We start from the raw sequence: 15723 nt of genomic DNA, 5'->3' as shown, positions 1-15723 counted from the left end.
TTCTTTGCCCCAGATTGGCTGGTGACATTACAGAATGAAATCATATACAATGAGGCTTTAAACAAGGTGTGTCTGTGCCTATACCTGTGATCCTCTTATGAAGTTAAAAGCTTTTTCATTGGGAAAGAAGTGAATAGGTAATTAACCAATGAAAAAAGCTAGTCATCTCTCTGGGTCTTTAAATAGCTGGATGAATTTTAGCAGTTCTTGTTCAAGTTGAAGAGTCCAGGTTCAAGAACATTTGATAAAGGCAGATCTCTCTGCCTATAGCAGAGGAGAACAAACGGGTGAGAGGGGAATTTTTTCTTCCCTTCCTTCATACCAGAGGAAAGGCACAGATGTAGAAACACAGTTGCACAAGGTTGAAGGAAGCTACAGGATCCACCAATCCCTTTCAGGAGAGGAGTGCTTGTGGACCAAAGACTTTGGGAGCTCAGTTGAGCAGTCCAAAAGCAGAAATGCTTGACCCCAAAGGACTCTATGAATAAGGAAAGTCTTGGCCTTGAAATGCCAGGAATTGTGGGTTAACCCTTTGCCCTATGAATATATCACCTAAATAGCTTACTCTAAGTTTGAACCCTCTTGTCCCACAAATGTTCTGTGTATTTGTAAGAAGTGTTCCCTAGGATTTTAGTAGGGATATTTTTTAACTACTGTTCTCAATATGACAGCTGAGTCAAAAACGAATTCAGTTAATTGGATGATTGTTAATTGGAAACATACCATTGGGAAGTTAGGAACCATCCACAGGGTTACTCCTAGAAAATTCAGGTAGTACCCTCCCCTTTGAGGACCCAACCAGCAAGTGTGAGTTCAAGCTGGGAAATTACCTCAGTAGGAATGTTATATAAGTATACATTTTTAAAAAATAGTTTTAGGAAAATGAGGGAAGAAGAACATTAGCACCTAGATGGATCAGGAAAGGCTTCACATAGAAGGTGGTATCTGAGTTTTAAAAGAAACAAAAAAGTCTCAGAGGCATTTCAGTCATGGCGGGAAGGGAAGCCCATTCAAAGGCACAGAAAAGATATGGAGTGCTATGTATGGGAACCAATGAGAACAGTTAGGAAGGAAGAGAGGGAGGGAGGAAAGAGGAGGGAAGGAAGGGAAAGAAAAAAGGAGTGGGAAAGGAAGAGATGAAGGAAGTGAGATAGGAAGGAAGAGAAAGAAACGAGTACTTATTAAGTACCTACTATGTGTCAGGCTGTCCTAAGTGCTTTACAAATTAATCTTGATAACTCTGGGTAGATGCTATTATTATCCTCATTTTTCAGTTCAGGAAATTGAGGCAGTCAGAGGTTGTGATTTTCCTAGGGTCAAACAGCTAATAAATAACTGAGGCTAGATTTTAATTTAGGTCTTCTTGATTTCAAGGCTAGCATTCAATGCACAGAAGGAGTAATGCTTAGTAAAGTTGGAAAGATAGGCTAAGACCAGGTTATAAAGGGTTTTAAGTGCCAAATTGAAGATTTTATACTTGGTCCTAGAGAGTGGATTGTCATTGCAGTCTACTCTGTATGTAAATTACATACTCAGTATTTCACTTAAATATTTTTTCAACTGTGTTGAAAATTATAGAGGGAAGAAATGAATAGGAAAAGCAGTCAAGAAGCATTGGCAATAGTTCTAACTATTTGGGACTGTTCTAGACTGTGTGAGGGGGTAAAGAGATGTTGTGGAAGTATAAATGACAAGTATTGGCAACTGTGCATATATGAAGTTATAAAGAGTGAAGAGTTAAGGAGAAGGGCACAGTTGTAAGCTGAGGTAACTGGAAGTTTGGGTGGATGACATAAAAAGGGTAGGGATTTTTTTGTGGGGAATCAGGATAATAATTATTTTTGATATGTTGACTTGATTATAGGACATTCTGTTGGAAATATCTGGTAGACAGAGATAGGTAACGAACAGTGGAGACTTGGGATATGTTTCATATATATATATGTATATACATACACATATACATATTCACACATATACCTCTGTATATATGCATATATACACATCCATATATGTGTACACATATACATATACACATTCATATGTATGTACATATACACACATATATACATACACACACAGGCATCATCCATCCATTCATCCATTGATATCCAACCTCAGATACTTACTAGCAGAGTGACCCTGGGCAAGTCACTTAACATCTGTTTGACTTAGTTTTCTTACCTATAAAATGTGCTGTATAAATGGTAGCTTTTATTTTATTCATATTCATATTCACATATATACTATATATACACACATACATATATATTTCATTCTCATATATATATATATATATATATGAGAGAGAGAGAGAGAGAGAGAGAGAGAGAGAGAGAGAGGATAGTTAAACCCATGAGGGTATCTGATAAGGAAGCTGATGAGGGGACCAAGTGAGAAGGTGTAGAGACAGAAGGCGGCCCATGGCAGGAGATTTGTTGTCATCAACAAATATGTATGGGGCCATTCTCTCTGTAGAAAGCTTACTAGTTTATTAACAAGCATTTATTAAGCCCTTTCTACATACCAGGCACTGAGGTACACAGTTTAAGAAGGAAGGCACTTATAGTGGGGAAGACTAGAAAATGCCTTCAGTAAAAAGTGGAATATGTACTTAGTTGTATAGGAAACAGGAACTTGAAAGTGAAGGGGAAGAGAATTCAAGGCATGAGGGAAAGCCAGTGGAAATGTAAAGAGTGAGGAAATGAAATATAATGTTTGAAGCCATACAGGGCATTGTGGATGCTGCATTAACTCTAATTGGTCTTGGGAACAACATATCTGTCACATATTGGCTGCTTAATAAATTTTTGGTGATTAATAGATGCAGAATGCTATTGTCCTTCCTTTCTGTGCCCCCTAGGATACCTCTGTGGGTATGGCATTCACTTTTTTGAGTTACTAACTAATCTATGATGTAATGATCTAAAGGAGTATGTTATATTATCTTAGTAACTTGGAATAGTTAATATATTGTTTTGGGTACTCTGCTACATACTCTACACAGCAACAGAAAGAGGTTCTTCCCTCTCTTGAGTTGGCAGATGTTAGAAGGACTGATTTATCTCTCCTATCCCTTGTCTAACTATTCTACCTGAGGGAATTCCATAGCCAATTTCAGGGTGTTATTGACCCATATTATGTGGGACCCTGGCCTTTGAAGCTGCTGTCTGCTGGAAAAGAAGGTTAAATGAGGATGCTGAAAGGCATCTGAATGGGGTGAAGGAGCTTGAGGACTGGCTGATAGGGGCCTCTAGATTCTACATAGGTTTTATCCACTAAAGGGGAAAGGTTCAGTCAGTCAGGCAGCAAAGTTTCCCAGAGGCATAAGGCCTATCAGTGTAACAACTTCTAAAGGAGAAGGCAAGTAGCATTTAGCTGAGTGGAGTCCTTTGATTTCTTATTCTGTCAGATCTATGAGGAGCTTTCTCAGGTTGGAGTTCAGGATGTTCAGTTTTCTTGGCTGCTGAGTGATTTGTGACTAAACATTGAATAGAGCTTTTGAAAAAGAAATAGAGAGAGAGAGAGGAGCAAAGACTACTAAAGGACCCACGTTTCTGAAATGAATCTAGAAGGCCTTTACTGGTCTATTTTCTCCTTCTCTTGCAGTGTTGGTATTTTCTCTGAGGTGGTAAACGATATCGATAGTGATAAATGTCTTGTGTTTACCGTAGAAGTATTTTGTCCTGTCTGGCACAGAAACCACTTTGTCTGCCTCTGAATATAAAGTGGGAATATTTGGTAAAGGAGCTACCTACAATATTTTTACCATTTTTATTACACTTGTTCTGATAGGTGAACTCTGATCTTTAAACTTTCCTTTTTTTCTTTTTCTTTAATGATGCTTTCCAAAATGAACCTACTGCTAATTTTTATGAGGTCATTCTTAAATAATTGAAAAAAGAAGAGTTGAAATTTTATGTCTTATCCTTTTTAAACAGTGAAGAAATATCTTTAACTTCATATGATTTTAATTTTTGTATGTATTTCATGCCTTTTTATAAACCAGGATTGCAATATGGTTTTAAGAACAGATGGTATTTGTATTGCAAACACCAGGCTACTAAATGAAGGGATGCTTATCACCAGCAAATAGGTTGATCGTTTGACCAAGAATTCTTTGGACTTGTTAACCCATTAAATGAAGAAAAATGAAAAATTACTGTCAATCCCTTCATTCAGTCAACAGGTTAATAAGCATCTCTTAAGCATTTACTATGTGCAAGACACTCTGCTAAGTACAGTGGATAGAAAGACAACCAACAACATCATCAAAAATAAAAAGTTGCTGCTTTTAACGAGTTCACAATTTAATAGGGGAAACAACATGTAAACAATTGTGTATGAACAACATGTAGATAAGATAAATTGGAGATGATCTTAGAGGAAAGGCACTAGCATTAAGAGAGATTGGAAATTGCAGGGATATCCATCAAATGAGGAATGGCTGAACAAGTTGCGGTATGTGATTGTGATGGTATACTATCGTGCTATAAGAAATGATGAGCTCATTGATCTTAGAAAAACAGAGTTTCATAAAATAATGAAGAGCAAAATGAGCAGAACCAAAAGAACATTGCATATAGTCCCATTCAATATGAAGAATAACTTTGAGTGGATAAGTAATTTGACTATTATAAATACACAAATTAACTATAAAAAGCATATGAAAAAAAGACTTTGCATCCAGAGAAAGAGCTGAAAAATGAAAGTATGTAAACAATGATTTTGCATTTAAAAATATTTTGTGTGTAATGATAGGTATCTCTAAGGTGGGGGAAGAGAGGGAAGAAAAAAGGGAAAATTACATGATAATTTTAATATATATACATACATTTGCATATATAAAAGGGATAGCAAGGTGAATATAATTTGCCATTTCATGTGTAATCTTTTAAAATTATGCTGTTATAGAATTACTTGTTTTATTCCATAAATTAAAAATTAAATAGATAAACATTTTTAAGCAAAAACTAGAGATTTGGAAAGGTTTCTTGTAAAAGGTGGGAAGCTCCTGTATAGTCTGTTGTAGGCTACTTATACTTTTACAGTGACAGTGGCAGAACAGACTAGAAAGAGGGCTGTTAAGTCCAAGAATACTTACTTTTAGACTCTCTATAAATATTAACTTATTTTTTAGTACTCTCAACATGAGATCCATGTTTGATGACCAATAAGTAGATGACCTATTGGAGCAATTGAGTCTTTCAGTGCTGACATTTTTACTATCAAGTAAACCAGAAGAAAAGGAAGGTGTAACTGATATAAGTGCTACATAAATGCTTACTAAATAACTAGTAGGCTTTCTAAAAGGAGAATGGCCCCTATATATATATGCACACACACACATACATACATTCGTATATACATACACACATACATACAAGCATATGCACACACATGTACATGCACACAGAGGCTGGAAGGGATAGAGACAAAGACAGATTATATTTAACAATAAGGTAATTATTAGTTACTGATATAGGAATCATTTCTGAATTACCTATCTGCATACAATTAGACTTCATATTTATTAGAGCAAAGATCAAAATTAGAAAGAAATGATAATAATTTTTGGTTTAAAACTTCATTTTAACCTATTTTTTTAAAAGTTATTGAGGCCAATAGGAATGAACGGAAGAAAGGGTAACAATGCTAAGTATGGCAATTCTATTTAGAATTTACCTGGAATAAAGCAATTGTCATAATGATCAAAAGAACCTAAGAAAATCTCCATAGTAAGCAAACACTGAATTTTCCTGCCAATAGGAGAGTTATAGAAGCAATAGAGAACTCTAACTTAGAACATTAACTTTCTGAACAATTTGGTCCAAAAGGACCATGAAATCAGGAGGTGTTGTCTGACTTGCAGTAAACTGGATTTAAGTTAGGGAACGCTATGCAAAGTCAGCAGCATCACTCTCTCCTCCAGAGCCATCTGGGTCCAGTGGCAAAATATATACATCAGGATGAGTGGAAATGGTCCCAGATGTTTGAGGAATCAGGTTTAAGTGACTTGAGCACAGTCATGAAACTAGTAAGTATCAAGTATCTGAGGCCAGATTCAAACTCAGGTCCTCCTGACTCCAGGGCCAGTACTGTATCCACTATGTCACCTACCTGCCAAAGCATCAACAATTAAAGGAAGGAAAAATAAGTTTGAAGAAATCTTAGGGAGAGAGACAACTAACCAAAGTCATCTCAAGGATATTTAAGATTGAAAGTAAGAGGAGGACAAAAAGATAACAAACTAAGGCATTCCTATAAAGACATTGGATTCACCACATTGGAATTCTAACACTGTCTTGGGCATGCTTCTTGAATAAGTGAACAATCATATTGAAGGAAAAAAAAGATGAGTAAAGTTTCTGGACTATGCCAAGTATATAAAGGATGCTTGTGCTGAAGGCAGCCCAGTTTTGAGGATGCTGAGGTAATAATTCTCATTATATCTGAAGAAATAGAAGAAACCAAGGTTTTATGGGGAAAATTCATACCTTGTTATTTTTTAAAGACAACCATAGGAACATGTGTGGCAGCCAGCTAGTGCAGTGGATAGAGTACTGGGCTTGGAATCTGGAAGACCTGAGTTCTAATTTAGCCTCAGACACTTACTAGCTGTGTGACACTAAGCAAGTCACTTACCCCAACTTGTTTCAGTTTCTTCAACTGTAAAATGAGCTGGAGAAGGAATTGGCAAATCACTCCAATGGAGTCACAAAGAGTGGGGCACTACTGAAATGACTTAACAACAGCAACAAAGGGAACATAAATAAGTAATTTCCAATTTATACTAGTTTTAAAAATGAGAATCTATAAACATTATACAATACTATATTAAAGGCACCCTTGATAAAGTTCTTAAAAGGAAACAGGTGAATTTTCATTGATATTCTACTATAAAATACATCTTGGCCATCACATAATTGTCTGAAAAATGTAGTTTGTCATGATTATTTATTGATCATTTAAAAAGCATTTGATTCAATAGTAAAACAAAAAGCTTTCCAAAAACCCTCTCCCAATAATATCTACCTTACATATACTGACATAAAATATTTTTTCAAAATTATAAGAAAAAAAACATCTTATTCAACAATCCTCTGTTAATGTCAGACAAAGTATAATGCAGAAATTTATGCTTTTTGAGGATATTTGCTGGATGCATCTGGTGCCAAGTTAGAGTTAAAATGGAATTTTCTCTGTATTATAGGAATCTTTGGCTTGTTCCTATAAGTGGATGGCATCATGTTGATTATACTGGGCCCTCAGAAATTGCAGTCATCTAAATGAGATCCATAAGTACTCAGAAAGTGTTTGGCCTGGCTATTCACAGAGGAAAATCTAACTAGATGAAGAATATCTATTATAGTAGATGATGTATCTAAGTAGATAAAGAATGACTATCATATGCAGTTAAATACAACCTACAGAACTTGTTTATTAACATATATGTCATAGACAGATATTTCGAATGTAAAATGGCCCGGGCCATTAATTGCTCAGCAATAAGAGAATGGGTTGTTTCATTTTTATGAGATTTCAAAGTGCTTTTAATGACCTCAAGCTTCACCCTGAAATAAATGTTCATATTTTAGCCATCAATATTCTTAATCATGTTGTATTGGGCAAAGAGAAGAAGGATGGGGACAATAAGCATTTTTGTAGTGCCTACTTTGTGTCAGGCACCAGATTAAACAACTTAAGAATTCCCATATTTAATCTTTACAATAACCTTGAAAAGTAACTTTTGTCATCTACTTTTTACAGTTGAGAAAACTGAGGCAAATGGAGGTTGTGACTTTTCCAGGGTCACACAGCAACTAAGTGTCTGAGGCCAGATTTGAACTCAGGTCTTCCTGACTCCTGGCCCAGGGCCCAATCTACTGTGACAATTGAATGTCTCTATTGCTATGGAGTACTATAGTATATAGAAAATTTAGGCTGGAATCACCCCAAAATAAGTGGAATCACAATGGTTAATGGAAAGACATGCTGTATGGAAACATGATGCAATATATTACAAATAATGGTTTGTGCAAAGAAAATAATGTGAAGGATCCTGACATAAGGATTCAAGAGAATTCAAGGGAAGTTCCCAGCATGTTGAATGGACCCCTACAGTGGATTTATATGAGAACAAGGAAGAAAGTTCAACAAATTGGGTAGGCAAGGGGAAATTGCAGTTTGCATTTTAGAGGTAATACCTATAAAAATGAGACTACATATATGTTGAACAGGGCAGTATATTTATATAAATTCATGTCATATTTCTTTATAAAGTACAAATATTGAATACACCTACCTATCTTCTCTCTCTCTCTCTCTCTCTCTCTCTCTCTCTCTCTCTCTCTCTCTCTCTCTCTCTCTCTCTCTTTTAAATCAATAAATTGCTTATAGGAGCTCACAAGGGACCACTGTGGCATACTGAAAAGAGCCTAGGATCTGGAATCATGAGATTTCTTTGAGTTCTGCCTGTGCTCTTTATTAGCTATGTAATAACTAGAACAGGGGACTTAATCTATGCATGTTTCCTCATCTTTAAAGTGAGAATTATATTTGATGACTTATCACACATGATTTTGTAAAGATCACAGATATGCAAAACTTTACAAATTGAAAAGTCCTATATTAATGTACTACATTTAAAATTATGAACCCCAAACAGGGCATATCTTAGAATTTAGAAACAAAATACAGAAAAATATGTTGCTGATGAGAGTAAAGTGATTCCAAAATCTTACCAAGGAGACTAAAATATAACTGATATAAGATGAGGTCAAATGCAGAATCATACAACATATTTTGCTCCTGCACCCCTATCCATAAAAAAAAATAAATGTCAAAAATGTACCCTCAATATATTTACATTTACTTATTTATAAATTAAATGTCACTACCATAGTGAAAGTCATGCACATTATAAAACAAAACAAAAAAATGAAAAAGAATGAGATGAAGAGGAAATCATATTTCAAATAAGATGTTTTCAAAAATATCTAATAGTACAAAACACTTTTTGTTTTCACTATAATATCACTATTGATATTTTTAGTGAAACTAATGTGATTGAATATGCTTCATCATGAATGTATTGAGTTTTAATGCAATAAGGGAAAGACTGCTCTGATCAACCTCATAAACACTCTAGTTTGTCTGGAGCACCTGAGAGAGACTGCTATGGAACACACTAGATGTGGGTGAGAGTGTCATGGCCAAATCACTTAACTTTTCAGTGCCTCAGGAAAATTCCTTTTCTGACAATATTATGTGATTATATTAATAATTATTCATATTTAAGTGGCATTTTATGAATTGCAAGCCACTGTATATTCAACAGATCACTTGATCCTTAAAATAGGCCCAGAACTTGTCTCATGAAAGTATTATTATTCCAACTTTAAAACTGAGAGAAATGAGGTACAAATAGGGTAAAGAATTATCTAAGATCAAAAGATACCTCTGGGGGCAGCTAGGTGGCGCAGTGGATAGAGCACTGGCCTTGGAGTCAGGAGTACCTGAGTTCAAATCTGGCCTCAGACACTTAACACTTACTAGCTGTGTGATCCTGGGCAAGTCACTTAACCCCAATTGCCTTACTAAAAAAAAAAAATTAAAAAAAATAAAAAAGATACCTCTGTTCCCTTTGTATTACCACACTTTGCCTCAGTATAGCAAAGCAATACTCATCAAGGCATAATAACTATTATTTAGGATCATCCAACTCCCTTTGCTCTGACTTCTTACTCTTTATTCACTGAGAAACCCTCTGATCCTGATTTAGTTTCTGAAATATATTTTTAGCATAGAACAATGAATATACATATTCTGGTCTTTTTGGCCATAATATTTCTTGATGTAATTTAGCAGTTTCTCATTCAGTTTCTAAGTCTGTCTCTTGAGAGCTTGGCTATAACAAATTGATTCCTTAGAGTCTGATCATTCACTGGGTCACAGATAAAAGTCAAGTTAGTGCAAATAAAAAGGGAAAGACTATTACCTATCCCTCTTGTCCCAGGCACTTACCCTCTGGACCACTTCTTAATGGCAACAGACCCCTAATGATTTGGGGACTGTACTAACTTCATTTTTAGAGAACCTGCCCCATCAAACCCATGCTTCATTCCACAAAATTAATAAAGCTGTTCTTCAAGGAAAGTGGTTATTACTCATATTAGGACTAAAATAGCCATGGGATCATATATGACTTTAGTCAAGTCTAATTCTGGACTTGTGTTTTGCAGAGGAAAGGAACAAGATATTTGCTTAAATGATGAGAATGATGAAAAAAGAGACAATGAGTCTGAGTTTGTTGTAATTAGTGAGGAATCAGAGCTCTGGCTTGATAAAGAGAGCTATGTGACTATTTTTTTCTCCTCAGGATAACTTTCCTATTATATAAACTAAAAACAGAACTACTACTACTACTACTACTACTACTACTACTACTACTACTACTACTACTACTACAGGCTTCAAACAGGAATCATGTACTCCTATCTTTCTCCCTTTCCTCTGTAATCATAAATAGTTCTATATTTTTGATAGTGGGGGACCAAACATTTATTAAGAGCCTATTATGTGCTTGGCACTGTACTAAGTGCTTCATATTATCTTATTTGAGCCTCACAACAACCTGTGAGAGATAGGGACTATTATTATTTCCATTATTCAATTGAGGAAATTAAAGCTGACTGTAGTTAAATGACTTACTTGCCAAGACTCACATAGTTACAAAGTATCTGAGGCCAAATGTGAACTCAGATCTTCCTGATTTCACATCCAGTGTACTAGCCACTGTGCAATTGTATGGTAGTGAACATTAATTTTATATCTCTTTTCTATGTGCATAAAAGTGTTACCCACAGTAGAGACCAGTTTAACCTAAGTACTCCAATGCCCTTTAAGTGACTGACTTTATCTGTCTGTTCTTTTCCCCTGCTTTGGGAATCACAAGATTCTCAGTTTTACTCATTTGGGTCTCCATACCTATCTTGTCATTTACTGCCCTATAAGCACAAGGGATATTTCCTATTTTCATTCTAATTGAGGTATAAATATCTAGAGTACTGAAGATGAGGGAGGTAGTTTTGTAGAGACTATCTCCCAACCAGCTATTTGTCCAATAAAGATTTTGAGAATTCTGGCCTACTGTAACGATTGGAATGACGCCACCTGCTGGAGACTTACTGTAGGAAAGCTCCAACGCGAGGAGAGGGCCTCTGAGGGCAGGACCATGGATCTTTTCTTTGGTGTCAGGAAGTGACGTTTGTTTGTGGGAGGAAGAAGGGGGAGGCTGGCGTACTAACTCACTCTCTTTCCTGAGGACTCTGGTGGAGAAGGCAGCTAGAAATGCGCTCTCCCTTTAGTAGATAGATGAATCTAGGCCTTTTTCTCTCTCTTTACCAAATTCTTATTATCCTTAATAAATGCTTAAAAGTCTAACTCTTGCTAAAGCTTATAATTTATTGGCGACCAATCATTAGATATTTTAGACAGCATAGCTAGGATTTTAGCCCCTTACACTACCAACCAGAGAGCAGTCTTTATTGTACTATATCATGAAAGGAAGAGGGAAATTTCTCTTTTCCCAGTGTCCAGAAACACACACACACATACATACCTACACACATTATTAGCACATGCACACATTTATACTACAGTGGAAAGAACATGGAATATGGAATTGAAAGTTTGAGTCTGAATCTTGGCTCTGCCATTTAGGACTTTGTGACTTTGAGTAAGTCTCACCTTTGTGTAATTTAAGATTCTAAATGTGGATTCTACTCTGTTCCCCCAGTTTTGGGGGAAACTGACTAAAATCACTGATAAAACAAGTTTAGGTTTTTAAGGGTTTATTGGAAAACAGAAAGAAAAAGATTGAGAACAGAATTCCAACAGCCTGGCATTCCTATCTTTCCTCAAATTTCCTGTGAAGTCCTCTGTCGCCACCACCATCCAGTCAGGAACCCAAAAAGCCCCAGAGTTCTCTGCGCAGGCTCCCTCTCCTCCTTCTTGTCTCCTCCCAGAAAATAGGAGGCTCCTCAAGTTGATTGGCTGGTAGTCTTGATAGACAGTACCCATGAGCAAACGTCATTTCCTGACGCCAAGGAAAAGCCACAATGTCTCTGAGGCATTTCCTCATGGTGGAGCTTTCCCACAGCAAGTGTCCAGTAGGTGGCATTATTCCAATCATTACAGTCCCCTCTTTTGTTCCTCAAGAAACAAAATGTTTCCTTGACGGAACAGTAAAAAGAATATAACTATTGCTAACTAATAATATGTGAACAACAATATAGAAAAGGAAGAGAGGAAAGTTTTTGTCCAGGGGGCGATTTTTTTTTTTCCATGAACCGACGCTTTGACAAAGCCACAATGTCTCTGAGGCATTTCCTCATGGTGGAGCTTTCCCACAGCAAGTGTCCAGTAGGTGGCATCATTCCAATCATTACATCTTCTAGGGATTTTTCTCCTTGTGTGCAAAAATGAAAGGTTGGATCTTCTTAAGTAATGCTGTTGCTTTTCAAAAGGAGTAGATCCTTAGAATGAGTCCTCCCATGGAAAAGTCAAGGGCCTTTTATAAAAGTCTTACTCCAATACCCTGTTGACTTGGAAACAATCATAAAATTTTGAAAACTATCCAAACAGAACAAAAACTTTATCTGGTTTTACCAAGCTGAAAGTTGTCTAAAGACAAAGCCTAGCTAAATTTAGTGAGGTTGACTACCAGAAATTTGGCTGCCAATTCAGATGCATTTCTTTGTATGTGTGTGTGTGTGTGTGTATGTATATATATATATATATATATATATATATATATAAATTTTGTCTAGATCTGTGATTTTATCCATTTACCATGCCAATTCAGATGCATTTCTTTGTATGTGTGTGTGTGTGTGTGTGTGTGTGTGTGTATATATATATATTATATATATATATATCATATATATATATATATATATATATTTTGTCTAGATCTGTGATTTTATCCATTTGCCATGCTCTTGGTGAGGGAATTTGCTTTACTAATGCAGATGGGCAACTTATCAACTTTTCTAAAAGAATTTCCTGGATTTTGAGAGAGGTCGAAGGAAGGACATGAGCACATTTCATCCTAACCCCAGAGCACATCTTATTTCTGTCCAGTAGCCCACACTGTCTCTCTACATACAGATAACATTTCCTTTTAAAGGTCACAATTTGCATTGGTGGAGATTTGCTTATAGGATGAAATGTATATAAAGGCTGAGCTAGAATTGTTATATACAGTGAGAATCTGGTGATTAATTTCAAAGCCTTGTTTGGTAGTGCCAGGAAGAAGCAGGAAGCATATATTAGCCCAATCCCATTAGAGCAAACTTCAAGTTATTGTCTCTATCCTTTTGTTATACTGGGATTTTGCAGTCATAAATATGTCTCAAAATAAATGGGCCATTGACTGGAATTTAGACATCTTTATTATACACGTCTCTTTATTGAGATGGTATTTGATGTAAGAAGATTTGACCTGCATTATGATTCTACTGTATTAGATTCATTCCTTGATTTTCCTAGGTCTGCTACCCAATTTCCATTAGTTTCACTCTGATTCTACAAGGCCTGAGGGCTTACAGCCCCATGCTCATTTTGCCTGTGTGGTGTCCTGTGGTTTTAAACAACTAAAAACCGAGAGGATTTTTGTATTTCACATCCACAATATGACAACAGATTTGAGAAGGCTTCTTAGTTATTTGTTTATTGTTCCTGAAGTTAATGAGTCTGTTGGTCTTTATGTGAATGCTGCAGGGTTATATTAATACTAGGGTTGAGAAATGTTGTAATAATCCACAAAAGAAAATTCTGTCTGAAAGAATTCCCTCGGTATGGAAGCTGTATTGTGAGTGCTCCTTTATTTCTTGCTTATTGTGCACAGATTTTATTGTTTTTTTCCTTGTTTTTTTTTTTTTTGTGTGTGTGTGTGTATGTTTCTTTACTAGTAATAAACTAAAGGAACATACCTCCCATGTGGGTTTGAAGATTAAATGACAGAATGACAGATTGTCTAAAAAATACCGATGAATTTTAAAGAGTGATACAGTACTAACATATTTTAATACATGTATAACAGCATTTCCAAATGCAAGAAGGCTAAACACTTGGCAATTATCTCTTCATATTAATATATGTATAACATAATTCACCTTCTTTATATCTTAATATGAGCAGATAATTATCTATATATCAACATACATGTATACATTGTGAACTCCTTGAGTAGGGAATGCCTTTTTTCTTTGCTTGTATCCTCTGAGCTTAGCACAGTGCCTGACGCATAGTAGGCATTTAATAAATGATTGTTGAATGATTATATATGTGCACACAAATACACACATCTATTTCTGTTATATGTGTTTATATGGCAGGTGAGATTTGAAGATAGAAGAATGGAGCTGCAGTCAAGAAAACTTAGGTGTTATTCCTGCTTTTGATACATACTAGACATGTGACCTTGACCAAAGCAATTAACTTCTGGGGGCTCTAAGCAAAACTCTGAAACTATCTTTTGTTGATGAGTTATAGACCTGCATTTTTAGAGGAATTTTTCCACACTCTGAGTTCCCTACACATATGAAAGTAAGGTTTGAATTAAACATGTACATGTGAGTATACATACACAGAAATTTTAATTACATAAGTATGTGTATTTACAGAAAAGTGCTTCAGACATTTGGAGAGACTTATGGATTTAAACAGAAGGAATTCTGCTAATACTTTTATTTTTAAATTTTTTTTGTTAATACTTTTAATGAAAAGCCTGGAATCTTTAGATATTTTCCCCCAACTATTCTTAGTTATGTTATAGAATTAGCACAAAACTTATGCTTTTAGGGGCAAAGCAGGTATAGAGGAAGTGAAGGCTTGTCCCACCCAACATCAGATTCAGTTCCAGATATTTTACAACTTCATAAAGGTTATATATAAGGATTCACTCATTCTTTCTTCTTTCTCCTGTTTAACCTTCCAAAATCATCCTTTGCCCTAAGAATGCTGAAGTCTTGAAGTTTTCTCTATAGCACAGGATAGATTAAGGAATTCAAAACTGGTAGACATTCCATTGAATGGGCAAAAGTGACTATTTTACAAAAGTGCTTCATGAATGAACACTGAATTAAGGATATTTCATGTCATGAAGTTTTCTTTTATTGTGGGAAGGGATGAAGTATTTTTGAATTTTCCTTACTCCTTATTCTTCTTTTAAAAATAAATCTAATCCAAATAGATATTCATGGAAGACCTCTGAATGGAAAGAATGCCAAGTCACTCTTCTTCTGGAGCAGCAAGATCCCCACTGGCATACAACTGGACCCCTCTGTGGAGGTGGGATTCAAACTCGGGAATTGTACTGTGCCCAGAGTACTCCAGAGTCTTCAGGACAGCCATCAAAGGAAGGTATGCAAGTGGTCCCTTTGTCCTACATATGTTTTCCATAGACAATGTTAAGTAAAGTATTTTAGGACCCCCTCCCCAATCCCCCATGTTAGGCTTCTCACATTACCTTAATGAAGTCTGGGACACAAATGGCAAAGAAGTTCAACAAATTGCCCAACGTCAATCCATGTAAACAACTGACTTTAAAGACAAGGTTATTAATACGCTATTGAATCTTCACAAGAATGGGAGTTGGCAATCTTGTGAGGAAACAAAACTTTTTATTGTTTTTTTAGAGGGTAATAAAATATTATA

The 15723-nt window shown here is 35.8% G+C and overlaps 1 protein-coding gene across 1 annotated transcript in view; it reads left to right on the top strand.

Annotated features, from left to right (window-relative positions):
* The window catches only part of THSD7B (thrombospondin type 1 domain containing 7B), a 1126956-nt gene that overhangs the window by 385686 nt on the left and 725547 nt on the right, over positions 1-15723 (top strand). Inside the window, exon 5 of the mRNA XM_043994926.1 lies at positions 15260-15429. Coding sequence (XP_043850861.1) covers positions 15260-15429 — 170 coding nt within the window. The remainder of the gene's footprint in view (positions 1-15259; positions 15430-15723) is intronic.

The sequence above is a fragment of the Dromiciops gliroides genome, chromosome 3 (genome assembly GCF_019393635.1).
Source record: "Dromiciops gliroides isolate mDroGli1 chromosome 3, mDroGli1.pri, whole genome shotgun sequence".
Classification (NCBI taxonomy): domain Eukaryota; kingdom Metazoa; phylum Chordata; class Mammalia; order Microbiotheria; family Microbiotheriidae; genus Dromiciops; species Dromiciops gliroides.
The sequence above is the reverse complement of the archived record's forward strand: the minus strand, read 5'-3'. Positions and strand labels throughout refer to the sequence as shown.